The 19,827-nt window shown below is 33.9% G+C and overlaps 1 protein-coding gene across 1 annotated transcript; it reads left to right on the top strand.

Moving 5' to 3' along the window:
- Positions 1-9,672: 9,672 nt before the first annotated feature.
- On the top strand, positions 9,673-18,546 carry LOC145991523 (uncharacterized). Its single transcript, XM_083127543.1, has 2 exons — positions 9,673-9,755; positions 17,346-18,546. Exon 2 carries the CDS (start codon positions 17,369-17,371, stop codon positions 18,425-18,427), a length of 1,059 nt encoding a protein of 352 aa, XP_082983669.1. The 5' UTR covers positions 9,673-9,755; positions 17,346-17,368; the 3' UTR covers positions 18,428-18,546.
- Positions 18,547-19,827: the final 1,281 nt, after the last annotated feature.

Genomic DNA, 19,827 nt, shown 5'->3' with positions numbered 1-19,827 from the left:
TGAAGTTTGTTTTAAGTTCATTTGATGCTAACGATAGGCTAATCGGAACTAGCCCTACAGTTTAAATTTCGATCCGAACCACTGTGCAATGTGCTTCAAAAGGGAATCGAACCCGAGACTCGTTGAGAGAATTGGTTTTTGTTTTCTTAGTTTATTCCACAGCGTGCTACGATGCCAGGTGTCCCTGGTTCGAATCGATCAATTTCATCATATCATCACTCATCCTCATATTCATGATTAGACAAGAAGTGGTAGAAATTCCAAGCAAAACAAACTAAATCAATCAATCCATCACTTTGTTTATTCATTTACTCCTCATACCGATCGTTCAGTTTACCGTGGCCATGAGAGGAATTATGCATACAATGATAACCATCTATTCCAACCATCGAACCTATTTTGACAACAATACTCTAGAACATGGAAATCAGCTTGGTTCTTGTTTGCTGCATGAAATATTGTTCATATAAAACAGCGCAAATGTAGGTTAGAATTGATTCTCGACTGAACATCGCCCCTCCCAACTGTAACTTCTGGATCCGCCACTGCTCTTTATGAATATTAAAGGAGGATAGTTCATTGTTCCTTCCACCAGCAAAAAATTAGCATTGTTGGGAGCTTATTAGAAAGCACGCTGGAATTCCTAACAACTACATAGCACCCTATCCTGAAGAACAACCTTGCATCAAGTATTGCCTGTTGAGTTTTACAAATACCTGGTTTATTCTGTCAATAGGAATATCAATTAGAGCAATTTAATGTATGATTTAATTATTATTACGTATGAAACAGGCACGTATCCAGGAATTCCTTTCGGGGGGAGCTCAACACCATTTTCTTAAAAAAGGGGTATAGTAAGAACCTCACAATTGTATGTTCAAGACCAGTGGTGGCAATTGGGTTCCAAAATTTGGGGGGGGGGGTGCGGAGGTCGTTGCAAGGAAAGTTTACTTTCTCTTGGTAGACAAGGCTTAACATTAAGAGGCCATAATGTTGAGGCAAGAAAATAAAAAATGGGGAGCAACTATCCCTTAAATCGTCGCCACTGTAAGGCTGTCATTTTAATCAGAACGTGAAATCGGAACAATTTTTACCACTCGACTCATCTGTTTCCATGCATTAACATTGTGTGCTGGAACCATCTCAGTATGTGTATTTGTCCATTCTTCTCATCAGACATAAAAACATCTATGGTGTCTTTGAGTGTTTTTACGAAGCTGTTACACATGCACGGGATGGATAATCCACTCGACAATGTGAGATTCAAACTGTGGGCTGCGAACTGGACGCAGACAGCTCTCTGATTCGAGCCTGAGCACCACTAATGTGTCTTGTCCTCCCATGTTTGCAGCTCTTATAAAAGCCGAAACCCACCAAATTGTTCACATTCAGACCTTAGCACTCACAAGTGTTCAAAAATGCCTGTCCCAGCTGTCTTGTCATATATCGGCACGAAACAAAGGAAGTCTATTCGAATACAGGTGGATCACGAAACAATTAATGCACAGTGAAAACCCTTCCGTTCCCAACACATCTAATGTTTAGTCTACCAGTATGATCAAATGCTTATTCATCGTCGTGCAATGTTCAAGCCTCTAGATATTTTTCATTAATGTCTAATCACAACAATAAGTTAGAAGAAAGAACTCGCATTTTCACAACTACCAATATTCTCGTTTTTCTTCATCACTTCGAAAATTGTTTATCGAAGATATCTGCTATACTACAAGAAAGCAATCCAAAATTAAAGTAAAAGTTCAACTGCATGTATACCCAACGTCATTTACAATATTGGAGAGACAGAATACTTAAAAATTGTTGTTTCAATCGAAGGTAAGGGCGTGGTGTATTGGTTAGAGTTCTTGAAAGCATTGATCGCGGTCCCAGGTTCGATCGTCCTTAGGAGGTGTTGTTTTTTTAATTCTCCTTTTATTATAAACAAGAGCATGGTAACATTACTTGTAAAAGCAGTGTATAGTGGCTACATTGTTCTGCAATTGGATTTTATAAAAACATAAACAAACAAATGAATTGACACACGTTCAAAAGGATATTTTCATGTATAAGATCGTGAATTATGATACTCTAACACTAATTGTGTACTGCTTCAAAGACATTGACAAATATTAATGAAATAACTATTTATATTTGTGGCAATTCAGGACATACTAATTTTACCCCTTTTCCCACTCGAGTTCAATGCAAGGATACCTCCGCAAATATCGAATGAAAAGTTCTCATCATGTGCAATTCTTCATTAAATGTTTTCGCCGAGTCGTACTACCTTCGTTTTCTTTGTTACAAACAAGTATTGTTTGCACATTATATGTAGGAGGAGAGTTGCATTTACATTTCACATTGGTCAGCTCCTTCCACTTACTTTCAGGAGCGAAAGCTTGTAGGGTAGTGTTTACCATTCAAGACTGTCAATCTGATGGTCGTAGGTTCAAACCCTTCCGGCGGCAGAAAATTTTCGTAAGTTTTAGACCTATCCCATTGTGTTCATTGTCCACGCCGTGTGAAACGGAATGATTCAGTTTGCAATTGACGATGGGGGGAGGGGAAATATTAAATTACAAAATCTCCATTTCAACTAACCGAGAAGTGGACAAAAATTGGATAATTCTTATAAATTTTAAAATTACATTCATGTTTTTAGTGGTATAATCGCAGGTAAAATAAAAGATCTTACATGGAAGATTTTACCTTGCTCTGAACTAAGCCAAAAGGCATTTCGCACCGATCTAATACATTCTCCAATACATTTCAAAATGTTATTGAATGTTTCATGTCGATAATTTGACCAATGCATCAATTCTTGACGCTGAGACGATATTTTCTTCTCCTTTCGCTTTCTCTTTCTCCTGTCCTTTGTCACCTCTCGTTTTCTCTCACCTCTTTTCCTTTCTGTAGACTCATCAGCGATGAAATACTAGAAAACCTATTCTTTTTCTTTCAGAAAGAATTTTGTCACTTGCGATATAATAGTGATATTTTTAATACATCTATACACTAATACTTGTTTTTATTTCTTTCGCGTATTTTATAAATATTTATTGTGCATGTGGCAACCCTGAAATTCAGCCTAACTCTACTCGCAACCCACGAACGCCTTCTGTAAATTGGGTTGCCTAGTTTAAAATGTCGTTGTCCTAAAACTTTTGAGAGACACTGGACACGATATATATATATATATATATATATATATATATATATATATATATATATATATATATATATATATATATATACACGACATACATACATACAAGTACAAGCGCTATTCAAGTTACGATCGGGTATGTAAGTGTATGTGTTGATTGATTGATTGATTGATTTGCTTCATTTTACTTCACTTTTGTCCTCTTTTGGCTAATTTGCGAAGATGGTGATGAGTGATGATATCATGAAATTGATGAATGGACACTCACAAACATCCATGCCCAAGTCGGGATTCGAACCCGGGACCGTATATATATACACAGGGTGTCCCAATAAAATGTATACACTTTTTAAAAGCTCAAAACTACCACACTTTATGTTATTTTTTCAGGTATGACTGCTTAAAATAATGGCTGAAGTCAGACTAAGCTTTGGGGAAAGGAAATGTATTCAAAAGTGTTACTGGAAGACTGAGAACATAAGTGAAGTGCAAGGACAGTTTAGAAGGGAGTTTCAACGAGATGCACTAACACGACTCACAATTGCTCGTTTGCGAGATAAGTTTGAGGTGGAAGGAACTGTTCACAATGTCCATAAGAAACATTCGGGAAGACCACGGACATCCAGCAGCCCCACAAGAGAAAGTCATCGTTGAGCAATCTCCTAGAAAATCTGTTCGGCAAGCGGTTCGTGAGACAGGACTTCCAAATTCGAGCGTCCATCGCATTTTGCAGCGTTCCCAATGGAAATGTTTTATTCCTAGATTAATCCACGCTATCAACGAAGATGATCATGACCGGAGAATTGAATTTTGTGAATGGTACCGAGTAAAATGTGCAGAGGACAATCAATTCCCATACAAGATTGTTTGGAGTGACGAGGCCACATTTAAATTGCAGCTACTGGGCAACTGACAATCCTCATGTGACAATGGAACACCATGTGAACGTACCAGGAGTTACAGTGTGGTGTGGTTTGCCAGCATTTGGTTTTAATTGGACCTTTCTTTTTTGACCATACCGTGACTGGTGCAAATTACCTCAAATTGCTACAGGAATCCATCATGCCATGCATTCAAGAGATGTTTAGGCACGAAGAATGGTACTTCCAGCAGGATGGAGCACCTCCCCACTACCATCACGACGTGAGGGCTTATCTTGACGAAAATTTGGTGAACAGATGGATAGGACGAAGAGGTACCACCGAGTGCCTCCACGCTCACCGGATTTGACCTCAATGGACTTCTTTTTGTGGGGACACCTCAAACATAATGTTTACAGCACAAAACCAGCTACAATCAATGAGTGGAAGCAGCAATTGAAAGAGAATGTGCCCAAATACCAGTTGAAATGATTAGGAACGTTCTTGATTCCATTGATGAGCATTATCAGCTGTGCCTGGATCATAACGGCCAATAATTTGAACACTTCCGATAAATGGCTGACTTATACATTTGTCTACTTTATTTTGAATTACCACACCTTTCTGTACCATAATAATTGTTAGTGTTATATTTTTGGGACACTCTGATGTGTGTGTGTGTGTATGTACACACACACACACACACACACACACACACACACACACACACACACACACACACACACACACACACACACACACACACACACACACATGCATGTATGTATGTAATACATACGTGCATATACGATCGTAACAATAACGTTTGTTGTTTCAGCGAGTTCAATTAGAATTGTATAAATGTTCAGATATAATTTTTTACAAGGCCATGAACGTCTGTTAATGCTTCCGTGGCCGTATTTAATTATCTTCATTATTTTCCTGAAATTGTCATTGTTGCAGGGACCGTAATGCGCTGTAAGTGATGTTACATCACGAAATAAACATTATTTGTGCAATTGACGATTATATAAATAGCCCACTCGACTTTGACTCGCCCAAGAACATGACTTGAACATTTCTGTGCTGTATACGTGGTCGTAAAAAGTTCATAAGTTAGAAACAGAACTGAAAAGTGAAACTTGCCTTATCTTTATTGCTAAACAATTACACCCTTTCTGTTTTAACGATTAACCGTAGTTACTTCATCATCTTTTTGAGCATTAGGTATATCTTGTCTTGTTGGCTTTTTAACTCTTACCACAAGGCAGAATAGACAGGTATAAGTGGGACTGATGAGGTAGACGTTCCTAGGAGTATTCGGAAAGTTAGTTCCAAGTAACTGAGTTACAGTTACTTGGCTACTGAATTACAGTTACTTGGTTCCATAAGTAACTGAGTTACAGTTACTCATTTTAAAAACCAACTCAAGAGTTACTGAAACATGAAAGTTATGCTTCGGCGACGAAGCATACAATTTTTAATATAGATGGAATTTTATGACAGTTGGATGAGCCTATAATTTGTCGAATTTATAAGCCATTATGAGCTACATTTGAGTTTTATTTCTATTATATCTAATTAATATTCGGATAATAAATATGTACAATAAGTAAGAATTGTTGCGAGTAGATATCAAAATGACACTATGAGCGCATCTAAATTTAAGGGATAAAATATTAACAAAAACCATTAACTTTTATATAAAAACTATCAATTTTTGCACTAGAAACCACAAAAAATATAATATTTTCCTCAAAAATAGAGCCCCTTAATAGTATTATTCTCCATCGCAATTTGATCAAGAGCTGTGAGCGCACCTAAATTTAAGGCGGAATTTTTCGCCCAAAATCATAAAAAAACCATTAACTTTTGCATAAAAACTATCAATATTTGCACTAGTAACCACAAAAAATATAATATTTTCCTCAAAAATAGCGAGCCTTATTTATTTAAAAAATATGGGCGCAAATCGATTAAGGCGTAATTTTTCACCACAAAATCATAAAAAAACAAGAGAAAAAAAAATCTAGAAAATAACAATATTTTCATGCAAAAAATATAATATTTTCCTTAAAACAGTTTTTATGTATTATTCTCCAGCGCAATTCGATTAAGGGACAACTTTTCACCCAAAAACAATAACCCACACACCAATTTTTTTTAATTTTCACACAGAAACATACCCCTTAATCCACCAATTTATTCCTAGCCCTACCCTGAATAAGAGCTAACAAAAAAGTAATAAAAAAACAAGAGCCCCGCTTATGGAGGTAGCACGAAGTGCTTGCATCTCCTTAAAAATATGAGTGCCTTTCGACTAATTTTTTAAAAAAACAGATACCTATACAATTAATAAATTTTACCTTTCTTTACTAGACAAATATAAAAAAATCATCTCTTTAGATTGATTTATTAATTTATTGGGTTATTTCCCCCGAATGTGCATCTTAATCTATTTCCATGCATCTTTCTTACTGAATACACCTAACTTAAATGTAGTTGTAAATCTGCAAACATTTTTACTCACCAGTTTATCAACACCTAACACCTTTTCCTCATGAATCACAAGCCTGATTAGATCATTTGTAACAAAATACCATACAGCACCTCACTCAATTTTACATTATGGCTGCTGAGATTCTTACATTTAATGCAACTATTGAGGCATATATTACTGAATGTGTAAGAGTGGGGCAAGTGATACCTGTAGAAGAAAGTTCATGGAAATTATCAAAACAAAGAGTGAAAGATATTTACAAAAAACTTAAAACGGAAGACCAGAAGGAACGCGACCTAAGCAACAGCCTACGAGAATTATTGGAAAATTTAATCCAAGGATTGATGCAGTACCATAGTGATGTTTCAAACGCCTATATAGTACCAGATAATCTACTGTTAAATGAAGCCATAGAAAATTGTCGCAGAGCCTCAAATGCATTTATTAAGGCCAACAGCAACTCAGCCCATCAAGCGTTTAATTTAGGATATATTCTCGATAATATTTTTAATCGCTTTAAAATTCTAAAGAGCGAACAAAAAGTGAAACACAGCTGGAAGCAGTGGTTTGAATGAAGAAACATTGGAATAAGTTTGAGACAAGTAAGAAAATTGAGAAAGTTTTTTCACGATGTACAATATTATCCAAAATTGTTACAGTGTGGCTTATCATTTAATGATTTACATGCGAAACTACCATCTATATTTAATGCATTCGTTCTTTTCCCAGAACAAAAACAGAACTTTCGTTAAAAGTGGCACAGATATGCCACATGAACTTTGGGCTTGATGGTGATATGATTTGTAACTGTGTTATGAATCACAAAGAAAATTTTTATCCCAGCTCTAGTGTTTTGCAAACGGCAAAACGCAGATAAGGCCGACACAACTTCAATCTCTCTCACCTCTGTGAGCAAATCTTTTTATAAACAAGGAAAATGTAACTAACCCGTGAATAAAACTGTATAATTTATACCTTCCCTTACCTTGGTGAAATAAAATTCTATTCTGCACATTACTTAAATATTTATTTGTAACCTAAAAAACAACCACGATCATTTCTGACAGCGTAAACAAGGAGGCAGCCATCTTCTTCAAGCATAGTTGCCAACTGTCAAAACGATAAAAAACTAAAATTAACGAAAATCGAGTAAAACGAAAATAACGTAAAAACGATAACAACGATTATAACGTAAAACTTAAATTACGAAAATCGAAAAAAGCTATATTTCTTCAGAACGTTATAAAGATTATGGCGCTTGCCGCTTGCATCAATGCTAAAATCCAGTGTTGCCGTTTCGTTAATTATGATGTTAGTTGCTATTACTTTTTAAAATTTTTAATTATTTCCGTAACATTCGTCTGTTTTTAAAAATAAGGGGGGTTTTTATTAACAACATAATACAATATACAAAAGGTGAAAATTTAGATTTTGTGACAGAGTGGTAGGATTAGGATTTAATATTTTTGTGTGTTGGCAACAGTGTTGCCAGGTCTACTGATTTCGCAGGAGATTTCCTGATTTTCAGTACGGTCTACTGATCTCCTGACAAGTTTCAAAAAAATGTTAAAATCTCCTGATTTTCTGCTTCCTTAAATATTTATAATGAACAATTATTTAAAAAAAAATGAAAAGTTGATTTAAAATTTACATATTCATTCAGCTGATGGAATGCAAAGACCCATGAATATTCCGCATAGAGAGAGAGAGGCAGAGGTGGTGGAGGAGAGTTATACCATAGAATATGGTTATACCAGGCTTGATGACATTGGGAAAGACGCGCGGCTTCTCGAGCCCTTTGTGCATTGGGAACTCCAACACGGGTGTCCCATCAGGTGCACAGTTTTGTCAAAGGGGAGGTAACTGAAAACTGGTTACAACTAAATACCAATGTTGCCACACACACATACGAACAAGTTTCCAGTTTTATGGTAGTGTTTATTACAAATGCTACATACTCGGATAAAAAAAGGGAGTCCACATAACGAATGCAGCTAAAGGTAGGGTTACAAAAGCTCTTAGTAAACTGTCGATTGATTGATTTGGTTTATTTTACTTCGTATTTCTGCCACTTTTGGCTAATCGCGAAGACGAGGATGAGTGATGATATGATGAAATTGATAAAGAGACAACCGTGCTCAGGCCGAGATTCGATCCCGAGACGGCCGGACTCTGGGGCCGAGTGGTTAGCACATCGCGCTGCGACGCCAAGGGTCCCAGGTTCGAATCCCGCTCGGGCTTGGTTGTTTGTGATTGTCCATTCATCAATTTCATCACTCATCCCCATCAAATTTGCCAAGAGTCACAAAACGCGAAGTAAAATAAACTAAATCAATCAATCGATCCCAAGACGGGATCCCTGATGTCATAGCGCGGTGCTAACCACTCAGCCACGGAGGTCGGCTTAGTAAACTGCTGTTTACGTCGCCGTCTCTTAACTTAGAAATAATAGTTCATGTTTTTATTGAAGCCATTTCTGAGCGTAACTGCTACTACAATTGGTCTTATGTCCCTTTATACTCAATCAATACTGTGGCGGTAGAAATTCTCTTTCCTGATTTTATACCAGATAATCCTCGAATGCAAAAGGTGATTTAATTAACATTTACATTGTCTGGAGTGACTGGGGAAAAAAAGTTGAAGAAAAAACCTGCGACTTGTCTGATACTGGGTCCCGGGTTCGAATCCCGGACTGGGCATGGGTGCTCTTTGTGAGTGTCCCTTCATTAATTTCACATATTTATGATTAGACTAACGTGGCAGATGCGAAGTAAAATAAACCAAATCAATCAATCAATCTGTCTAATACTGGTTGGTTACCTTCCGTGATTGAAAGTAAAGTTTTAATTCAAGGATATTTCGGGGGTTCAGGCATGATAGGCCTTCTCCATTACCATTAATGCGAGTATGTTTTGAATGTGTTGTTAAAAAAAAAAAGCTGTGGGCGTTCTTACATCCTCTAACTTTGTCTAATTTTAAATAAAAGCAAGCTAAGGTGTTATCAGGTAGAGTAATTCAAAAATATATCCCCGAAGCTTTTTCCACTCAACCCCACCCCAGAACGTTGATAATCCGCTATTATTAGTTCTTCTGATTTTTTAAGCAGATCTCCTGATTTTTCAGGGGACGATCTCCCGATTTTTGAAAATATGACCTGGCAACGCTGGTTGGCAACACAGATCAGCTGCATACCCAGTGCACATAAGACAAGTCAGCCCTGTACTGTAAAATAGTAAGTTTTGTTTTTATTTCTTCTATCTGTTAACATTTTAGTGGTCTAAATTATTAAACTCATAAAGCGTATTGCGTATTAACTTAATAATTAATACATACTAACTTATAAGGGTAAAAATTGACGTTGTTTAGAGTAGGCTTACGAGTACCCCAGCTTTTTCAACACGTCTTTCGTTCAGTACCTAGATGTAGTCTTTTGCTGTAGGAAAATAATGCTGAGGCTATTGTTATTTACATGGTGAGGTTAAATAGGTCTATATGGAGGGAGAGAGAACCACCCTTTCTTCTATAACTTCTGCTTTTGTGTAGTCTTCCAATAAGGCCAACATATTCGGGTCTGCCTTTATTGCCAGTCCATTAAAATAAATTAAAAGGTACTGTACCTTACAGAGGGTTACTGAGCAAGCAAAAAGAGCGTTTAAGTAAACAGTAGCCTAGCCAATATAGAAAAAAATGACACTGATGCTTAGCCATTGTTTTGGCTCTCCCCCACAAAGCAAGCAACACAAAATGAACAAATTACTGTCAACAATATAGGTACAGTGCATCATATTCTCAAAAACATTTTAGTGAACTCGTGTCCAACATTATAGCTATTATGTTAATTATTGTGACAAGCTCTAAGCACCAGCGCTTCATAATCATGTACCATTACTCCATTAGCATTGTTATTATTTTAATATTATAATTATGGTACTGGCATGTGTCCGTTGCACTAGGTATACTGTAATCAGTTTCACTAGGTACTGAAACCAATTTCACTAGATACTGTAATTAGATTCAAACTTCTTCTTGAGTGAAATGCTGTTAGTGCATCACTCATTTCTCACACTGCAGCTTTGCAACGCCGCTGGTAAAAAATAAATTAAAAATCCAATCCACACCACAGTAGTGGCCTAACGACGGTGGAGTAACACATCTGCTGCTGAAGCACCTTTAACACTTTTGCTGCGTCTCTAAAGACTGAGACTCAAGTCAGGAGCTGAGTTCACAGTCGTCCATTTAGTTAACACTAACAAGCGACACCCATCAGTGTCATACGCACTAGGCGAGCAACCGCTGCGACACATACTCACTGAATGTGTTAAAAAATGAATGGCTTTAAAATTTTAAAACTATACTTATAAATTTTGGAAGTACCCTTTTTTTATTTTTTTCAAAGTACCTTTAAGAAGTAACACAAGTAACCTTCAGACTAGCATGTGTCCATGCGCATAAGTGTCTGTACTTCCAGGAATTAGAGATCTTTTATCATCTTTCCAACTCAGTGATTTCTTATTTAATTCTTCAGTGTAAATGTCATGTTTATGACTCCGAATAACATGCTGTTTATGGAAGCATTCTTTTTCATTGAATAAACAGTTTTTATAATCTTCAAAATTAATTTCCTTTTTTAATACTGCTTTTTTAATTCCCTTTAATCGTTTGTCTACCTTATCGTCAGTTCTATATGCATACATTTTACTCCTTAGCCCAATAAATTCTAACATTGGTTTGCCATTTAATTCATCTTTCATTTTTCCAATTACTTTTTTATTTTTGTCTGAATACAAGTAGTGATCTTTTGGATAATCAGAAGTATCAAATAACTCAGAATGCTTTTTCATAAATTCATAATAATCATGATTTTTCAGCTCAAATATGTATGCGTCGGTGTCTACGTATAAAAGTTTAATATCATCTTCAAATTCTGTTTTTAAAACATTATAGTAAAAATCATACATTAGGGCCTTGCTTAAGTCAAGTACTGCTTGGCCTATATAAATTGGTTTATCAAATTTAACTGATGTTTTATAATTATGTACTGCTACCAAATGCTCACTGAATATTGTTCTTGATTTAAAATTGGCCTTATTTATTGCTTTCTGGACTTTATTGTCTTCAGTGTATAATTTAATATTTTGTTGCTTTCTAACTGATTGCATACTTTTACCAAATACACTGTTAGACATTAATTTCCAAAAATCCTTTTCAAATTCATTCTTCGCTTTCTGTCGCTGTTCAGTATTAAATTTAATATATGGTGCTATAAAGTCTGATTGTGTAAATTTTATTCCTCTGTAAATTTTAGTTATTTTCATTCCTAAGTCTGTATATAGTTTTAATATTTTATAGTGAACAACATAATTCTTTTTATCACAGAAGTGACAAAGTAATTTATTTACCTTTCCGTTAGGTGGTGTTACATTCTCTGGTGCAAGTGGAAGGTCGTTAAACCGTTTATGCAATTTTAAATCTTTTGGAAATGATAAATCAACCTCTAAGACAAAACCAGTAGCACCATCTGAGTTTAAAATATTATCTAAATTTTGAATTTCGTCTTCAGTGAACCATTCAAAATCTTTTTGAGGTAATTTTTGTGATAATGAGTGTCCATATATATTGTTCATATAATTATAATGAATTTGTGTCTTCTCATCTGCTTTGCTAGACGTAGTCGAGCTACTTGCTAGCGCATACCTATTAGAGCACTGACTTATTCCACCCCTAATTCCTTTTTCAAAGAACAGATACATTTCATAATCCATTAATTGTTCTAATTGAACCTTGGTATATTTTAACATGCAGTCCCAAGCAAATCCTGGAGTAGTGTAATACCAAACAGGATCTAATTCATATGAGCTCAATGCTAAATCTCTAAAATTTTCAAAAATATCTGTTAATAATAAGACATCTAGTTTTAAATATAAATCATGCCATTCACCCAAGTCTTTTATTTCCAATTTGTTCCAAACTTTTTTAGCATGATCGTATGCAGACCAACTTATACTTTCTTTTGTTAGTGTAGAATAAAATTTATCAATTGAAGGTAAATTAGTTTCACTAAATCTTTCAAATGAATCCATATATTCATAAGGATAGATGCCTTTTCTAATCACTTTTGTCCCCTGTTTTCGGAATAAAATACCCAAATTATCATTTGAGTAATATTTCTTTGTTTCTCTCAACTGTTCTGGTTCTAGATTAGAACTTAGTGCATCTAAACTACTCGCTAAAAATCTAAATGAATCAATAAATCTTAATTCGATGATGCCTTCTCCAATTTTTAAAACTTTACTGAATGAAATATATTTCTCTTCATTATCTGGAATTAACTTAAGATTACTCCTGTCCTCTCCCAGATTCTTAACAAACAGATGACAATCATATGAACTCAAATTATGGAATAGTATTGGAATAAACAGTGGTTGTTTGTATTTTAAATTGCAGTTTCTACATGCAGCTCCTCTGTATTTTGAGCTATAATGATCGTGATCGCGAACCTTTGAATTTTTTTCTGTAAATTCTTTTTCACATAGATAGCATGTTTTAGCTTTCATGTACTCTTTCAGATCAACATCTGTCATGGTTTTATTTTCCTTGAGTAAACTGTATATTGTTTTGGCTTGAGCTGTAATCTGTTCTATAAATCTTTTATCAGCATTTTCTCCTCTATAAATTTTTAAAGGATTTTTAATGTTTCCGTAAACACTCTTGATATAAAGTCCATAACTACAAGGAATATGTAGCTGTTTTTTGATAGTAAATGATTTTTCTGGATTTGGGTCACAGCTCTGAATTGGTTTTAGAATGGATTCAAAATCGGAATAAATTACATATGGATGTCTCAACATTCTTTGAATATTTTTAAACGATATTGTTGGTTTAATTTCTATTCCATTTTCTATGTTAGATTTAGGCATAACAGGTAAACAGGTTTCATTGTTATTACATATTACTTGATGTTTCTTAACAGCTTCTTCACTTCTAGAACTATAATTTAAACATCTTCGGCAGAAATATTTTTTATGTCCATCAATTTCTAATTGATTATTCAATAAACGACTTAAACTTTTAATCCAACAATAATGATTTTCAAAATAAAGTAGATCAATATTTTTATTATATTCTTGTTTCTTGTTATGGTATAATGGATAAAATACTTGTTCTTTATCTTCAAACCCAAATACCGTTATGTTAAGTTTATTTAATTTTTCGAATTTAGGAATATCTTGAATTTTAACTGGAAATTCAATTCCATTAAAATTTAATAAATCTTTGTATTGTGGCCTATCAAGAGTCGCTGACGTGCAGCTCTGTTGCACATAATGTGACCATCTTTGTGGATCTTTTTTCGGGGTTTTTAATGCACATGAAACTGAATATTTAAAACACTTATTATCTTTATTTTTAATATTAATACAAGCCTGTTTGTCCTTAATTAATTTGGGCAAATCTTTATAAGATGACCCGCTTAATGGTTTATATTTATTAATATTAATTCTTAAATTATTTATTCTGCTTAAAGTCCAACCTGATCCTTTGGCTTCTAATTCATCACATCTGGCTATAAATAAATCTCTTTGAGTATCCCAGAATAGGCTAAGTTCTTCAAACGATCTGATTATTACATTAGGTAATTGAAACTTGTGGGTCATTTCTTGTTCTAAATTTTTAAATTCACATTCTAACTCTAAATTAATCTTAATGTTTTTATGCATATTTAAAGCATTTACAATAAGATTATTTGCTTTATCTTTAATTGAATCCATGTAACTTGTTATGTCTGTATTACCTTCTCTATTATTATGTTGATAAGTTAATAACCTACCTTTAAAAGCAACTTCAACTAAAATAAAATCAGATTCAGGATTATGTTTTGCTTTATGAAGTTGTAGCCTAGTTTCTTTAATGTACTTACCACAAATTTCACATTTTATTTGTTTTATTCTTTTTTTCTTTTGAGGTACTATTATATCTGCGTCAAATGGAAATAAATCATTTATTTTCTTCTTCTTTTTTACGTTTTTCATATTGCCTGATGATCTCTTTTATCAGCTCAGCTTTTTTATATCTCGTAATGTATTGTATTTTTAGTTCTTTAGCAATATTATATAAATCTTTTAATGTATATTCATTTAAACGTTCTTCCATTATTCGTAGCCAATTTATTATATAAAAAAATATTCAATATTAACTTTACCAGACCAGTTGTAAAGCGACTGGAGGTCTTAGCACAGAGTGCGCTGCACAAATCCCCCTTTTATGCTAAACAAAGTTTCGCGAACTTACGTGAGTGTAATTGAGTTTTTAGGTGCCTATGATAATGTGTTTTAGTATAATATCTACCACAGTCACATAAAAGTCTTTCACATGTTCTTTCTATTTCACACTTTTTACAACTTTTATCTTTATTGTAATTATAGAAATCGTCTGGAGATTTAATTTCTAAACATTTAGAACATCGAGCGTCCTTTGGACTAAGCACTTCGTGCGCTTCCATTTATTTAGGAAAAGATATTTTCAATGCTTTATGTTTTACGTGAGTTAACCCTCTTAGCTAGAGAATTTAATTCTCAATGCTTATGCTTGGGGATTGTAATCCCTAATAAACCTAGTTTAGCTAAGGTTAAAATTTTATTTTCATACTCTTTAAATTGAGCATTCATATTTCTAATCATTATTCTTTCAAACTCGTTGGTTGCAGTGTCCTCTGCTCTATATAGGGCTTTCATTCTTTCTTGAAAAAATTTTGGTTTGTACCTCCATTTATTTATTCCCAATATTTTTTCAATTTAGAGAATTACATTCTCCAGCACAGCATAGAAATTTAATACAAATTAGGATTACATATAAAAATGATTATAACAAAAACTTAAAAGATTTATTATTTATGTAGGCTATAAAATAAACATAGATAATTGGTAGCAATATCGGCTATATTTAAATCGTTTTGATAGGAATGATGGCTATTTTATTTTCCCATTGATATAAAGTTTTATTCATATATCTACTTATCTTCTTATTGTCTTTTGTTTCTATTATCATTGTACTAAACATTTTGTTCATTTCGTCTATACCACTTTCATCATTGTGTTTAGATGCTTGTTTTGTTATAATTTTTTTATATTCCTGTTCTCTGGCTAATAATTTATCAATTATTTCTTGATTTCTAAAATTGGAGTATTTATATATTTCTTTAGTAATATGTGTGTTATTCAATGCTTTAAAAAATTTTATTATCATGTCTTTATATGAATCTGGAAGACCTTTAAGGTTTTTAACACCATTATTGATAGTTTGAATATTATAACCCGATTCTTCGATTAATTCTTGTAATTCAGGTACATTGATTATTAAATTATCTAATCCTATTAATTCACTCTCACTGGGGGTAAATAATTTGATTTGTTTTTCCATTTAATAAGATATAATTTTTAATGATGCCTTACATTACGTTACCATACTTTACCATTCGATACAATACCACACCTTATTACCATACAATATTACCATAATTCGCTACTCTATTAAGTACATTACTATACTTTACGATTCAATACCGAACAGTGCAATACTATACATTACCATACTCTACGTTACATTACAATTCAATACCTTACTTTACAATACTTTAAAAAATAATTTAAATAAATAAAAAAATGTCAAGGCCGATTACACCTGACGAATTTATTAAACTTTTAACATCTTATAATTTTTTATCTAATTCTATTAATTCCTTTTGTGAAAAATATAAAGTTAATCCTAAAACTGTAGTAAAATATTTAAAAGCTAATAATATATCCTATTATAATCAAAGAAGAGTTGTTAATTTACCACCCCGAGATAATTATGGACGATTTACTTTAAATTTACAAACTCTACGGGAGGTGAAAACAACGTGTGCAGTTAAAAAAACTGAAACGATTAAAAAAGAAGTTAAATTTCAAGAGCCGCTGAAAAAATGTCGATCATTAAAAGACTTGAATAATCTTTAATTAGTTTAAATATTCTATTGCATATAGTTACGATTTCTCATTTTTGTGTAATTTTATTATTATTCTTACCTGTATTTGTTTACAATCTAATTTATTTCAGTTTTGTATATGCAATGTTAAAGTTTGCTTATAACTTAAACAAGGAAGACACGAAGTCTTCGATCTTGGGCGTAGAAAGTGTTAACGTTTTCATATCACCCGCGCGATAAAAGACGAAGCCACAGTAGGAAACGAAAGGGAGCGTTTTTGCACATTATCGCAAAAGCGCTGCTATATAAATGTACGCAATCATGTTGTTTAAAATACCTCTTATTCAATTTTATTATATACAAAATATTATAGCAAAAATTACGGATCAATTTAAACGTTAACATTTAACATTTTCCGTATTTTCACTTATAAAAAATATATTTTCAATTATAAAAAATATATTTAAATGAAAATTAAGCGACCCTTGGCGTTCCATATTGTTCCTTTTTTCGCGCATGCTGATTTCTCCCACTTTCTTGTGCTTTTATATTGATTATTTTGCAGAATCGATATACATGAATCGACCCTAAGCATGGAAACACATATATATCGATTCATCGCTTTCTTTTGTCGATGTAACAATCGAACTAATGTCTGCGAGACAATAACATAGGACGTAGAAAGCTTTCTACGCCCAAAAAACTAAATGGCCCTGCCCACATTTCAATTAAAATTTTAAAATTTATAAGTTATTATCTTCCAGAATTTACTTCTTTTAATAACTCCATTACATCCTTTAATTTAACATCATTTAAATCAGTTAAAAATGCTGGAATATTTTATTCAGATTTTCTTTTCAGATCCAACTTTTGAAAGGGGCAAGATGAATTTGTACCAAGACGTAGTTACCCGGTACGAGGAGGAAGACTTTAATTTAATCGAATACTTGCTCTTGAAATCGCCAACAACTCCTATCAACCAAATGCCCATCAAGATGGAGGAGTTTGATCTCAACACTTTGCGCAACTCTGTGCTTGAAAATATTTTGAACCAAGGCCTGATTCTGAAGCACAGCACCACAAAAGAACTTATTAAATTTTTGAAAGGTGATTTCAGCAACGAAGCCAAGAAAGTTTGTCTTCAAATTTTCATCCATTATTCGAAGATGGATGTACGTCTTCTATACGACCAAGTCAGTTCAGCTTATTTGCAAGCACACAAACTAACTACCCTTGATGAGTTTTTTGACTACAAAATATCATCATTTCTTGTTCCTGCAAACTGGTCCTGTGAAGAAGGGCATGTGTGGATATTTACTGAGGATCGTACAAAATTCATCAGAAATGCTCTGCAGAGCACATCCATCTTGACTGCATTGCAGGACACCATGAATTGTTTTTTAGGCCAGAGCACATGCAGTTTAGACCTACCAAGAGAAATTGAAAATATGGAGATACTTGGTGTGAGCAAATTTGAACCACTAGACATCCTACGAGGAGCGTGTCTAATGAATGGTATCTTAATATGTACCAACAATTTGGCAGGCCATTCTGGGAGTACAATTAATAATGCTGATTTAATTACACTCGCCACCCACGAGACATGTCATTTCTTGATGCGAAAGCATTTTAATGACTTCAATTTTTCAAGTCCTTATACGCATTTGCCAAATTCAGTGCGTTTTGATTCAGTCATAGCAAATCGGCCATTAGAGATGGGGCGGTCTGTAGAACTCCTGATATTCGACAAAGTACAACCATACTGGGCTATATCAAAAGAAGAAGCTGCTATGGCGTTTATTGATCGTTTGAACAGTTCTACGCTTCCAGTTATTAGTGCAAACGAACACAAGAAACTAGGTCTAAAATCTCGCATTCCGTCACTACCCTTTGGTGTTGACATAGACTTGGAAAAAGAACTGGAAGCTGGCTTGTTGTTTTAAGTTGTTTTTGTACATTCAGCTTTCTTAGAACAGTGTCTGAACTTGTTTGCTATTGCCTTCGAGAAATCTAAAAATGTTTAAAATAGTTATTTTGGAAAATAAACTGTCTCGGTATGTTTTTCGTTGTTTTTAGCTTAACACTTAAACCTTTAAATTTTATAGGTGTGCTAGAAAATAATACCTGAAAAAAGCTCGATTTTTGCATTGTTTTAGTGAAAAGTGTTAAGATTTTTTAGTTTTAGGCTATACTGTTTTTTATTTTTTCTTAAAAAAGTTAGCGAAAGGCACTCATATTTTTAAGGAGATGCAAGCACTTCGTGCTACCTCCATAAGCGGGGCTCTTGTTTTTTTATTACTTTTTTGTTAGCTCTTATTCAGGGTAGGGCTAGGAATAAATTGGTGGATTAAGGGGTATGTTTCTGTGTGAAAATTAAAAAAAAATTGGTGGGTGGGTTATTGTTTTTGGGTGAAAAGTTGTCCCTTAATCGAATTGCGCTGGAGAATAATACATAAAAACTGTTTTAAGGAAAATATTATATTTTTTGCATGAAACTATTGTTATTTTCTAGATTTTTTTTTTGTCTTGTTTTTTTATGATTTTGTGGTGAAAAACTACGCCTTAATCGATTTGCGCCCATATTTTTTAAATAAATAAGGCTCGCTATTTTTGAGGAAAATATTATATTTTTTGTGGTTACTAGTGCAAATATTGATAGTTTTTATGCAAAAGTTAATGGTTTTTTTATGATTTTGGGCGAAAAATTCCGCCTTAAATTTAGGTGCGCTCACAGCTCTTGATCAAATTGCGCTGGAAAATAATACTATTAAGGGGCTCTATTTTTGAGGAAAATATTATATTTTTTGTGGTTTCTAGTGCAAAAATTGATAGTTTTCTATCTGTGCGGCCTATGATGTAACTTTCCGAACTCTTTATTCTTACGTCATGACCGGGGAAGGCAATTTGTTTATCCTATTTGTCCAGCACAGATTTGCTGGTCCAGCTGTCCTCATAAACACATCAATCTTGAGGAGAAATATAGTCCCAACTGTCACAGGTGTTTCTTCATGGTATTCCTTCTATTGTGGTAGCAAGCGTTGGTCCCAAAGTCATCTCAGTGAAGAACTACAGTTAGAAGCGCAAGTAATAAGCAGCATTTTTGCATTCATAGCACGTTCCACTTTGCTGCCAGTGTTTACTTAAGAGAACTCCCAAACACCTTGTGACTTTAACGCGTATTTCTCCTTTGACGAACGTTGTGAGCGTCTACTCGACTTGGAACATTCTACCGGGTGCGCCAAAAGTATCGGTCCCTTTTTCCCAGCAGAGCGACAGAGCAAGAATCGGCGCAAACATGAACTTCTTTTTCATTTTTGCTGTTTCACTTCACATACATTTGCCA

The sequence above is a fragment of the Lepisma saccharinum genome, chromosome 8 (assembly GCF_977018435.1).
Source record: "Lepisma saccharinum chromosome 8, izLepSacc3.1, whole genome shotgun sequence".
Lineage (NCBI taxonomy): Eukaryota > Metazoa > Arthropoda > Insecta > Zygentoma > Lepismatidae > Lepisma > Lepisma saccharinum.
Note: the sequence above shows the minus strand (reverse complement) of the source record. Positions and strands in the feature narration are given on the sequence as shown.